At 53.1% G+C, this 11,115-nt stretch overlaps 1 protein-coding gene across 1 annotated transcript; it reads right to left on the bottom strand.

Moving 5' to 3' along the window:
• SUMO3 (small ubiquitin like modifier 3) lies at positions 1-9,733 on the bottom strand. Its single transcript, XM_061167448.1, has 4 exons — positions 9,576-9,733; positions 4,853-4,981; positions 2,618-2,689; positions 1-1,299 (listed from the first exon to the last, which is right to left on the bottom strand). Exons 1-4 carry the CDS (start codon positions 9,594-9,596, stop codon positions 1,207-1,209), a joined length of 315 nt encoding a protein of 104 aa, XP_061023431.1. The 5' UTR covers positions 9,597-9,733; the 3' UTR covers positions 1-1,206.
• Positions 9,734-11,115: the final 1,382 nt, after the last annotated feature.

Genomic DNA, 11,115 nt, shown 5'->3' with positions numbered 1-11,115 from the left:
GACAGAATACCAAACTATATTTACTGTTGACAGTAGTAAAGGACAACAAATAATGTACAAATTGGGGAATAAACACAAAAGAGCCGCAGACACCCCGCCTGTGCCCAAACAGCAAGGTACAGAGGAAGTGCAGACTTCTCCAGCAAGGTCTCAGGCGAGCAGGAGATGATGGTGGTTGTCCTGCCCAGGTGACCTGAATAGGCAGCCAGGGGCCGTCAGACAGGAGTGAGTCCGCAGGGAAGGGCAACAGGACAACCATCGGAGGTTAACCAAAACAGACCCCAAAATGCACAGAACTGAAATCACACATAACGTGTAAGCTCCATACCAACTTGGGGAGCAGAGCACGGTCCTCGGGGAGAACCCGGAGGCATCTCTCACTTGTAGCCACACTTTGAAGCAGCTCTTTTACACAAAAACATAACAGCAAAATCAGCAATATTCTATCTTCCTTGTTTACATACAGACCATTGTTACTCATCAGAAGCAAATACTGGAGGAAATCTGAGGCCCTGGCACTGTGACCACAGCAGACGTGTGGGACTTGCTTTCTTCTCTGTTAAGAAAAGGGGAAAAGCCCATTTTTGTTGTGTCCAAGCAGTGTCACCGGCAGTTGGTGGCAATGGGTCCGGGACCCCAGACCCCGCCCAGGGCCGTGTTACTGAAGAACGTCTTACCTTTTAAGAAACATTCCAGTATTTTCCCTTCAACTTTACTATATTCTGGCAAAGCTTACATTTCTAATATTTAGCATTAAAAAAACCTGTGCCCGCAAGAAACAGTAAGTGAAAGTGTATCTCCCATACCAACCATGACCCCAAAATTCGTCCCACAGAAGCACTCCCAGAGTAGTGACAGTTCTCTCCATGACTGGAAGGAGGGGGGTCAACACCTGGAGTGAGAGCCCCGTCTAGACAGAAAGCAGGCATTCAGGCCACAAGCTTGGAGAAAGTGTCATAGGAGGGAGGAAAAACGAAAAAGTAAAAACAAAGCCCAAGTCCCTCACCACACATTTTACCCAAACACAGGTACCAGGTGGTGGGCCTAGGGAGGCTGGGGACCATCACCACCGTGGCACTCAAGTGCATCAGAGCAAAGTCCTTCTGGGGAATGTCCTCGGTGTCCGAGCCTCCCTGCTGATGGGCTTGGCCACACGTCCACTGTTCAATAGCAAACACAGCACGGTGCCACGAGGGGATGGGGGCTCTAGAGGCCGCTCCCCGAAAGGCAGCTGGCCACCCTGGAGCCCCCTGTCTGCTGCTGGAACACGTCGATGGTGTCCTCGTCTTCCATCTCCAGCTGCAGGCACAGAAGGCATATCAGTGTCTTCTCATCCTGGGGGGGGACCCGCCCCAACGCACCTGAGCCCTGAGCCTGCCCCCAGGTGGGCACATGAGGACAGAGGCTCAGCTATGGGTTTCCAGTTAGCCCACTTCTTCCCCAAGTTCTCCTAACAGAATCCACAACGCTAGGACCTTGACTGACAGAGAAACTAAGTCCTGTTAAAAACAAAGTGTCTCAAGTTTTACTGAGAAACATACAAAATCAGCTTTCAGCTAGGAGTGAGTGACCAGAAGTGCTGAGTCCTGGGGACCTCAGAGGTGGGGATGGAAGTACACGGGTGCTGCCAAAGCCAACTCCGTCCCAAAGGAAGGGGTCCCTGCTGGCCTCCCCATCCCGTCGAGTAGCATCCTGCTCAGAAATCAAGAGCAGTACCCGTGAGGGGGAGGTGGGAGGGCCGGGGGAGGACTCCTGCTGCATGCATGACATGACAGAGCACGAGCATCAGCGGAGAGGCTGGGGGAGCCCACGGCTGCCCCCTCCCTCTGCGTAAGTGGCATGCGGTTCCCCGCAGGAGCAGAGGTGAGAGCTCTACAGAGCAGCCCTTTCACACTAAAAGCTGGCTCATTCTCCCCACGCTCGACCCCACAGTCGTCCGGCTGACAAGAGGCAGGACTGCAGCCTGGACCCCAGGCTCTCCCTCCACAAGGAGTGATGCGCAGACCTGACAGCTACACGTGGTGGCTGACGCTGGAGGAAATGGAGCACGCTGCACCCTCTCCGCCCATGCCCCTTGGCATCAGTGCTCAGAGGGTAGGAGGTGGAGGCAGGAATGCAGCTGCAGACTAACGCTGCAGGTCCAGTGTCCCGACAACACGCGGTGGCGATCCTATCTGCCCAGCTCACCTAGAGCAGGGGTGGGGGTCGGGTCAGGGGGTGAGGACGCTGGGCCTCGGCCGTGACCCTGGACCACCTCAGCAGAGAACCAGCCCTCCTGCTCCTTCTCCCAACACAGATGAGGCTGACAAAGTACATTTTTCTCATTTGAAAACTGAACCTCAAAATTACAAAATCTAAATCTAAGCCATTAAGAAAATGGCCATCCAGTGGTTAGGACTCTGCGCTTCCACTGCAGGGGGGTGAGTTCAATCCCTGGTTAGGAACTACCTATCACAAGCGATGCAGCAATGCTCCAAAAAGGAAAAAAAAAAAAGTAGAAAATGTACGGTGTTCTATATGAGCAACAATCAGTAACTCTCAAATGTGAGCATTCCTGATGGCAGTTACACATGCAGGTCGGAAGTAGCCCTTGAGTGTAAACCTGCTGGGTTCCTACCTGTGCTGGGGTGTCTGTTTCATTAATTGGTTGTCCATCAAACCTGAATCGAATCTGTCTCATTGACAAGCCCTGAAAAGAAAAGCAGTTATCACTGTGTAAGTATTTCCCGCTAACACATCAGTTCAAAAAGAATCACACATTCATCAAAACACCAGACTTCTGAATACACAGATTTATGACCCAGTTGACTACAAAGTCTCACCAGTGGGCCTGAAGCTCTGAGGCAGCTAAAAAACAACAGAGAGTTCCCCCAGGAAAAGGGAGCCACAGAACACAGTAAAAAACAAGGGCTTTTGAAAATCAGAAATCATGACAAACACAAGATCACCCATAAAAAGTGGCAACAGAAAGTCAAGAAAACCTCCCAGAAAGGAGACCAACAGCAACAAACCCCATGCAGTCAGAGGAAATGATACAGATGATCACATCTGGCACAGGTGACTAAATCAGATGGAATTCCACTGGAGAGGAACACAAATTGTCACTGAACTGACAGAAGGTCCAGTTCCTGAAATGAACTGAGTTTCTAGGCCAAAAAGGCCGAGAATGTGCCCAGAAAAGTCTCAGACAAACCTGCCTACCTCAAAGCCAGGGAATAAAGTCCCGAAAGCTATCAGAGATAAACCACCTTACAACAAAGGACCGATAATCAGAGCGTCACTAAACTTCTCACACAAACGGGGGAACCTAGAAGAATGTGATGCAGCACCTCTGGAAAAGGAAAATGAGTATCAACCTAGAAATTTATGTGTAGTCACATTATTCAAGTGTGAAGGTTTATAAAGCAAATCAGGTTCAGAGAAGCAGTACTCTTCTTATGCTTTCTGAGCAAGATACTGGAAGACATGCTTTATCAAGACAGGGGAAGAAGATTAGTCCAGAAAGATTAGTCCAGGAGGGGGGCCGAGGTTGTGGGCAGAAGGATTCCTGGAAGGCTCTGGGATGACCACAGAGCAGCAGCCCAGGCGGGGCAGGAGGGAGGGGGCCCGGGTGGGAGATAGTGCAGCACGGCAGGAAATGCAGGGCATAAAGTCACGATGGGACACCCCGAAATCAACACACACAGCCACCACCAGACCAAGAACAGGACTCAGACAAGAGCCAGCAATAAGCACAGGCTGCTGTGTGGCTGGGGTGGCTGCCTGGTCACAAAAGCAGCAGATTCCAGTGCAGGCTGGGTGCAAGGAGGGGGCTGTGTGTGGGGGCAGGGGCTGGCTGTGTGGACCACAGGTCAGAGAAGTTCCACCTTTCACAGGTGAAAATAGTCTCCAAAATCCAAAATTTCTCCATGAAACAGAAGCACAAGTATATTTACCAAGAAAAAGTGGAAGAAAAAAAAAAAAGAAGCTGGAATTGACAATGACCTCCTCTGAGGAATAAAGTTTGAAAAGAGGGGAGAGAAAGAGGAAGGCATGGAGTTTTTTTTAGGTGTTTTTAATAGTAACAACAAACAGGCCAAGGCAAGGGTTATCAAAGCCAAGAGTGGAAACTAGGGTCAAGGATTTCCGCATCCCCCACAGAGGACTGGCTCCTGTGGAGAGCACCAGGGGCCCCAGGGCACAGTCTGACACAGACACTCAGAACGTCAGTGTCTCCGATCACCATGGGAAGGCACCAGTGAGGCAGCTCTTTGTCTTGTAAAGCAGTAAATAAAGGGAAGTGATGCTTTTGAACTGTGGTGTTGGAGAAGACTCTTGAGAGTCCCTTGGACTGCAAGGAGATCCAACCAGTCCATTCGAAAGGAGATCAGTCCTGGGTGTTCATTGGAAGGACTGATGAATCTGAAGCTCCAATACTTTGGTCACCTGATGCGAAGAGCTGACTCATTTGAAAAGACCCTGATGCTGGGAAAGACTGAAGGTGGGAGAAGGGGATGACAGAGGATGAGATGGTTGGATGGCATCACCAACTGAATGGACATGGGTTTGGGTAGACTCCAGGAGTTGGTGATAGACAGGGAGGCCTGGCGTGCTGCGGTTCATGGGGTCGCAAAGAGTCAGACACGACTCAGTGACTGAACTGAACTGATTAAGTCTGTCTGGAGCAAACTGTGCCAGGGCAGTGTCTCCACAGACACAGAGGAGGAGGGATGGAATCCGTGGGAACCCACTGCTCAGACTGCAACAGCACCAGACACCTGCCCCGCCCAGGGAAGCCCGGCCAGCATGCACGGACACGAGCACACACACACAGGCCCCTGCACATACATTCCACCACCTCCCCCCCCCACACCTGGCGCTCGCAGTAGGCCTTCATCAGCTTGCTGAGCGGCGTGTGTCTCTTGATCTTAAACTGGACCACGGAGCCGTCCTGCCCAGCCACCTTCAGGTTGATGTGGTCGTTCTCCGTCTTCACTCCCTCCTGCAAAGACACATGGATCTGGGTCTCCACCTGTCGCCCCACAACCACCACTGCTTCTTAAACGTCCCCGGCAATTCAGTCACTGGTGTGTCTGTCGTACTCCTATACAGAACTGACTTATAACTTCTGTTTGCTGAGTCAGGCAAATGCCCTGCCAACCTAGCGTTTGTCACAAATGTCAGCTTAAGGGGAAAAAAAATCTGCCTAACACCAGAAAACAATGGAGAGAAGATCCACCTTTGTTTTAAGGTTGCTCTTAAGAGTGAAGCACAGGGGACTTATACTCAAGTGTGAGGGTGAATAAGACACCAGAGACGTTTCTGGCCAGAACAGCAGGCTGCGCAGTGGCTCAGGGTCCAGGCTGCCCGCAGCCTCCCCGCTTGCCTCCCAGGGAGGGCCACCTCAAGTGCATCCTGGGTCGCCAGTCCCAGCTGAATGGGGTCACCGCCCTATCCTATTCTGACATGACCCACGGGACGCTCCAAGCTGCTGAGCATCAGCAAGGTCTCTGGTCCTTGAAAATTACTGGAAGTTGATGCAAGAAGCTGGTGTTCCGAGCAGAGCTCAACCTGAGAGCACACTGCTGGGGAAAAGAGGAGTCTCTGCTTTTTCACAAAATGATGAAGCTGATCTAAGTCAATTTGCATAGTCTGGATGGAGACCAAAGCAAGTTTGTGTGCTGTCCCGGCCAAGTTCTCCTCTTCCTGGGGCTCTCTTTCCCCACCGCTCCCCCTTCCAAGCCCTGGGACCTGCTCCCCACCACATGGAGGGGAGAGGAAAGGAGGCCCCTGGAGATCAGAGTAGGGGAACTCGGAATGGCTTTGAGAAGTGGTCCCAGGAGGCAAGACTCTAGCAATGAGCCCCCATCTGATGAAACTGGGGGTCCCACAATCAGCACCTCACCACTCCCCAGAGACCAAGAATGTGTTTGCTTTTTCATCTTTTCAAATAAAGGTTTTATTTTTAAATAATCCTACATTTCCAAAAAAGTTGCCATACAGAGGCAGAGCACTCCTACATGCCCCACTGGGTCTCCCTGGTGTTAACATCTCACACACTGCAGTATGCATCCTGCCCAAGAACACACCACCAGCACACCGCTAGCAATAAAACTGCAAGCTTTTTTGTATTCACCAGTTTTTCCACTAATACCATTTTTCTGTTCCAGAATCCAATCCAGGATACCTCCTTGCATTTACAGATAAGATTTCCTCTCCATTTATTCTTTTATTTCTTTGCTGTTCATTGTGTTAAAATACACATAAAATTTACCATCTCAGCCATTTTTAAGTGTACAGTTTCTAGTATAAAATACAACTGCCGCCACCATCCATCTCTACAACTCTTTTCATCTTGTAAAACTAAACTCTGTCCCCATGAAACCTTCACTCGTCTTCCCCCAGCCACTGGCAACCACCATTCTTCCGCCTCCATGAATCTGACTCCTCTAGGGACCTCCTGTAAGTGGATTCACAGTATCTGTCCTCTTGTTGACTGGCTTACATCAAGCAGCATAATGATGTCTTCCAGGTTCATCCCTGATGTAGCAAGGGTCAGGATTTCCTTCCTTTTTAAGCCTGAATAATACCGCTGTACACATAGACCAGGCCCGCCTGGTGGCCCAGGTGGTAAGGAATCTGCCTGCAATGCGGGAGACCTGGGTTAGATTCCTGGGTCGGGAAGATCCCCTGGAGAAGGAAATGGCTCCCACTCCAGTTATTCTGGCCTGGAGAATTCCATGGACAAGGAGCCTGGTGGGCTATAGTCCGTGGGGTCGCAGAGCTGGACATCACTGAGCGACTAACACTTTTACCCAGCAGTAGAGTTGCTGGAGCATATGGAAATTCTGCTTTTAATTCTTTGACGAACTTCCATTCTCTCTTCCATGGCAGCTGCATCATTTTACATTCCCACCAACGATTCCAACTTCTCCACATCCTCTCCAGCACTTGCTGTTTTCTGTTTTGATTTTTTAAAGTAGCCATCCTAATGGGTGTCAGGCAGTATCTCGCTGTAGTTCTATCTGCATTCCCCTGATGATCAGTGATGTCAAGCATCATTCCATGAGCTTCTTGCCTATTCATATGTCTTCTCTGGAGAAATGTCTACTCATGTTTTTTTGCTCATTTTTTAATGAGGTCATTTATTTTCTTGTTGAGTTTTAGGAGTTCTCTATATAGTCTAGATATTGATCCTTAATCAGATATGCAATGTAGAAGGAAAATCAAAAGGGAGTCGGTGTTGCTCAGAGAGCCCCTCAGACAGAAAACCCAGAGACCACTGAGGACGGGACTCACGCTCATCTCAACCCTGATGAAATCTGACCTGTGACCACGTCCTGTCCTGACGAAGTATCCAGGATACCTGCTTAAAACTCGAGATGCCTGTGGAACCCTGACCCTGAAACAACGCGTGACAGCCACCCCTTCAGGACATACATTTCCTTCTTTGTCAGAGTTCAACCTCGTGGTTCTTGCCTTTGTAAGCCCCTGATTCTTTCTCTTACCCAGAAAACCCTTTGTTTTACCCAAATCTGTGTCTCCCAAATCACAATTCTTAACACCCCAAATTACTTTCTTATTTGCAGCCTTCTGTGGGGTTTTTTGGGTTGATAGTGATTTGAAGATATCATCTCCCCTTTCTGTGGTTGCCTTTTTACCCTGTTCACAGTGTCTTTTGATGTACAAAATTTTTAAATTTTCATAAATCATTTTTTTTTTCACGACACCTGTGTCTTTGGTGTCATAATCAAGAAATCACCACCAAGTCCAGTGTGGTGGAGTTTTTGTCCTATGCTTTCTCCTAAAAGTTGTATTAATTCTTACATTTAGGTCTTTGATGCATCTTGACTTAACTTTCGGATCTAGTGTTGAGAAGGGTCCAACTTCATTCTTTTGCACATAGACATATGATGCATTTACTTTATTAATGAAAAAATATGGATGTGTTTAAAACAGAGAGATGCAGGGGCCAGAACATAAACAGAAAGAGGGCGGTGGCTACAGACCAGGCAGAGGAAGGCCAGACCCGGGGTGAATCCCTAATAATCAAAACTTGGAAAAAAGGAAAGGGAAGGATGAAACCCTAAAAACCAGAGCAGGGTTCACCCGGTCAGTCCCCTACCTGGACTCTCCAGGGGAGGCAAACTGTCTTCCCAACTGGTCCACAAGGTTTTCTTTGCACCAAGATGGCCTGGGGGTGTACCCCCTACCCCTCCCCTCCAGGCCCGAAGAAGAGAGCATCTCTGAGCCAGAGCAGCCCGGCAGGAACCGAGGCCTTCGAAGACAAGGGTGGGGCGTGAGGCACAACCAGCTTGCTGTCTTGGAAGTAGTTAAAACAAGTTAATTCTACTGAACTAGGCCTTGGACATTGAACACGTGGGAGTGTTCCTGGGAGCACCGAAGGGATGAGTACTGAGCGTTATTTCACTGTATCTCATTGCATTTAAACTCAGGAAGAGGAGACCACCTACAGGTCATAAAGAAAGGCAGTGACATCTGCTCCCACCCCCACCGGAAAAGCAAAGGCAGCTCCTAGGAGGCTCCAGGGCGGAAAGGGCCGCGTCCACAGGGGCCCCACCGTGGGATCCCGTCCAGGGGCTCCGTGCAGGGGCTCCGTGCAGGCGCACCCAGCCCGGTTCTGCCTCCCGTACGAAGTGGGGAGCGACCTCCAAGCAGCAGCAGCGGGGTAAGAGAGGCTGCGCGCAGAGCAAGAGAGCAGACAAAAAGCTCCAGAAACCCGTTTCCAAGACTAGTTTTCACGGCCTTAGACCTTCGCGAGGACTGCCTGCCAGGGCACCAGACTGCGGAGCGCACACCGGAGAGCCCAGTGAGCAGAGCGTGACGCACACCCGGCAGCTGCGACTTGGGACGGGCGCACACCCAGGGGGCCGCAGAGGATCCAGACAGGTCAGGCCCCTCGGAGCCCCTGCCCGGCCTGCGCCCTCTGGGCGCTCCGCCCGCAGCGAGGACTGAGGAGGGGACCCCGCGCACGCGGGGCAGTAGAGCCCAGGCCGGCCGGTCCCCGTGAGGGGCATAGTTAGGGAGGGTCCCGGCGAGGGAAGAGGTCCTGGGGAGGGGCGGTCCCAGAGATGGTTTGGGGACGCGGGCGAGGTCGGTGGAGGGAGAGGGTCTAGACTAGAAGTGCCGGCTTTCCCAGACTCGGCCCAACCGGGCGGGGCTCCCCGCAAGGCGGGCCGGGCTGAAGCCGGAGGGGTGGAGCTCAAATAGTGGAAGCGGGACCTGGGCGGAGTCGGAGCGCCAGGGCGGGGTCTGGGTGGGGGCGGGGCCTGGACGGGCGGGGCGGGGCCCGAGGGAGTGGTCTGGGTATGGGGCGGGGTCTGGGTAGGGGCGGGGCCTGGAAGGAGGGCGGGGCGCGACACCGGGCGGGGGGAGGGGAACCGAGCGGAACAGGGCGGCGTGGGGGAGGGGTGGAGGGAGAAGGGGGGAGGGGAGGCCCAGCGGCGCTACTCGACACGGGTCCCAGAGGCCGGCGGCGGAGGGCGGCGGAGGGCGGCGAGGCCCCGGGGGCGGGCGCGGGGGCGGCGCGGGCATGGGGGCTGAGTCCGGCCAGGCCCGCACCCGCCGGCCCTTACCTTGGGTTTCTCCTCGGACATGGCTGCGCTCGGAGGGCAGCGGGACAGCAGGCAGCCCCGGGCGAGCGACTCACGCTCTCGGCCCGCCGCTCTCCCGCCGCAACTGCTCGCGGGGCCGCGCTTTGCCCCCAAATCCCTGCGCGCAGGTTGGCTGGCGCGGGTCACGTGGCTGTCGCGCGTGCACGAGGCGCGCTCCCGGACGTCGGGCGCGTGCCCGGTCGGTCAGGGTTCCTGGCTGTTGGAAATGCGTCACTGGGCGGGCCCTGCGCGGTCAGGCGTCTGGCCTTCGGGGGTGCTCCGGGCAGCGAGGCCTGGGGCCGCTGGAGGGATGGGGGCGCGCTGCTACTCGGGGAGCGCACAGAGCAGCTAGGATCGAGGTCAGGGACGGTGCATAGGGCAAGCTGGGGTAGCAAGGGGTAAGCTGTGGGGCAGGGGGCGCTGAGACCCAGAGGTGCCCCGGGCAGCGAGGGCCCAGGGGGCCGCTGGAAGGCTCGCGGGGACCCCCAAGGGTGCCCAGAGATCCAAGCCATGAGGCCTGACACCTGATCTTGGAGCCTGAGAATGGCCTGTTCACCTCTTCAGTCCATGTCTCCGAACTGGCTCTTCACCTACCGCAGCTCCACCAGCCAAGCCCCATTGCACTCGCTGGCTCCTATATAGTGCGTGCGTTTCTCAGAGGGAAACAAGGAAAATAAAGCCAGCCAGGCGAACCACCTCCACAGTGGCCCCAGGAGACTTGAGTGAAAGAGCTGCTCTGGAGGGGACCCCCGCTACTAGGAAAGGCCAGCTAACCTCCACTGAGGAGCCGAAGGTCAGGTCATGAGGAAGTGGGAGTGAAGAAGAATGCCTCCCAGGCCGACCCACCTGGCATCTCCGTCCACAAAGGACGCATGATGTGTTCATTTAGCAAGGCCACGCAGGCTCCAAAGTCCGCTGCCTGCACCCTGAGCTCCCGGTGAACAGAGGCATCAAGGGGCCTTTCTAAGAGGGCCTCGGGGTGGGGGTGGGGGGGGCGGTGGAAAGTCTCTAGTTCCATCCACTTTTCAATCTGTGCTCCCCAACTGTGTGTGGCTCCTTCCTCTCCCCTTGCCCAGCCCCCTTCAGGGTCCTTCTGAGCCTGGCGAGTGGAAGCTGAGCACCTGGGGAGACAGTGATCTAGCCTATTGGGTTCAGCTCATTTTCCTGTCAATATCGAAAGGCCATAAAGTCAAGTTTTCATGTACCTTAATTTAACCGTTTTTGACTCTTAAAAATTCACTTCTTGGGACTTCCCTGGTGGTCCAGTGGTTAAGAATCTGCCTTGCAATGCAGGCAATGCTGATTCCCTGGTTGGGGAAACTTTAGATCCTACTGGACTTGAGCCCGCATGAGCTGCCACGAAAGCTCCTGAGTGATGCAAAGAAGATGTGCCACAACTAAGACCTGATGCAGCCAAAATAATTTTTTTTAATTATTTAAGAAAAGAGAACACTGACAAAACATTGTCAAAATCAAGTTAAAAAAAAAAATTCACTTTTGTGGCTAGAGGCACTATTTAGGA

Source organism: Dama dama, chromosome 19 (assembly GCF_033118175.1).
Source record: "Dama dama isolate Ldn47 chromosome 19, ASM3311817v1, whole genome shotgun sequence".
Lineage (NCBI taxonomy): Eukaryota > Metazoa > Chordata > Mammalia > Artiodactyla > Cervidae > Dama > Dama dama.
Note: the sequence above shows the minus strand (reverse complement) of the source record. Positions and strands in the feature narration are given on the sequence as shown.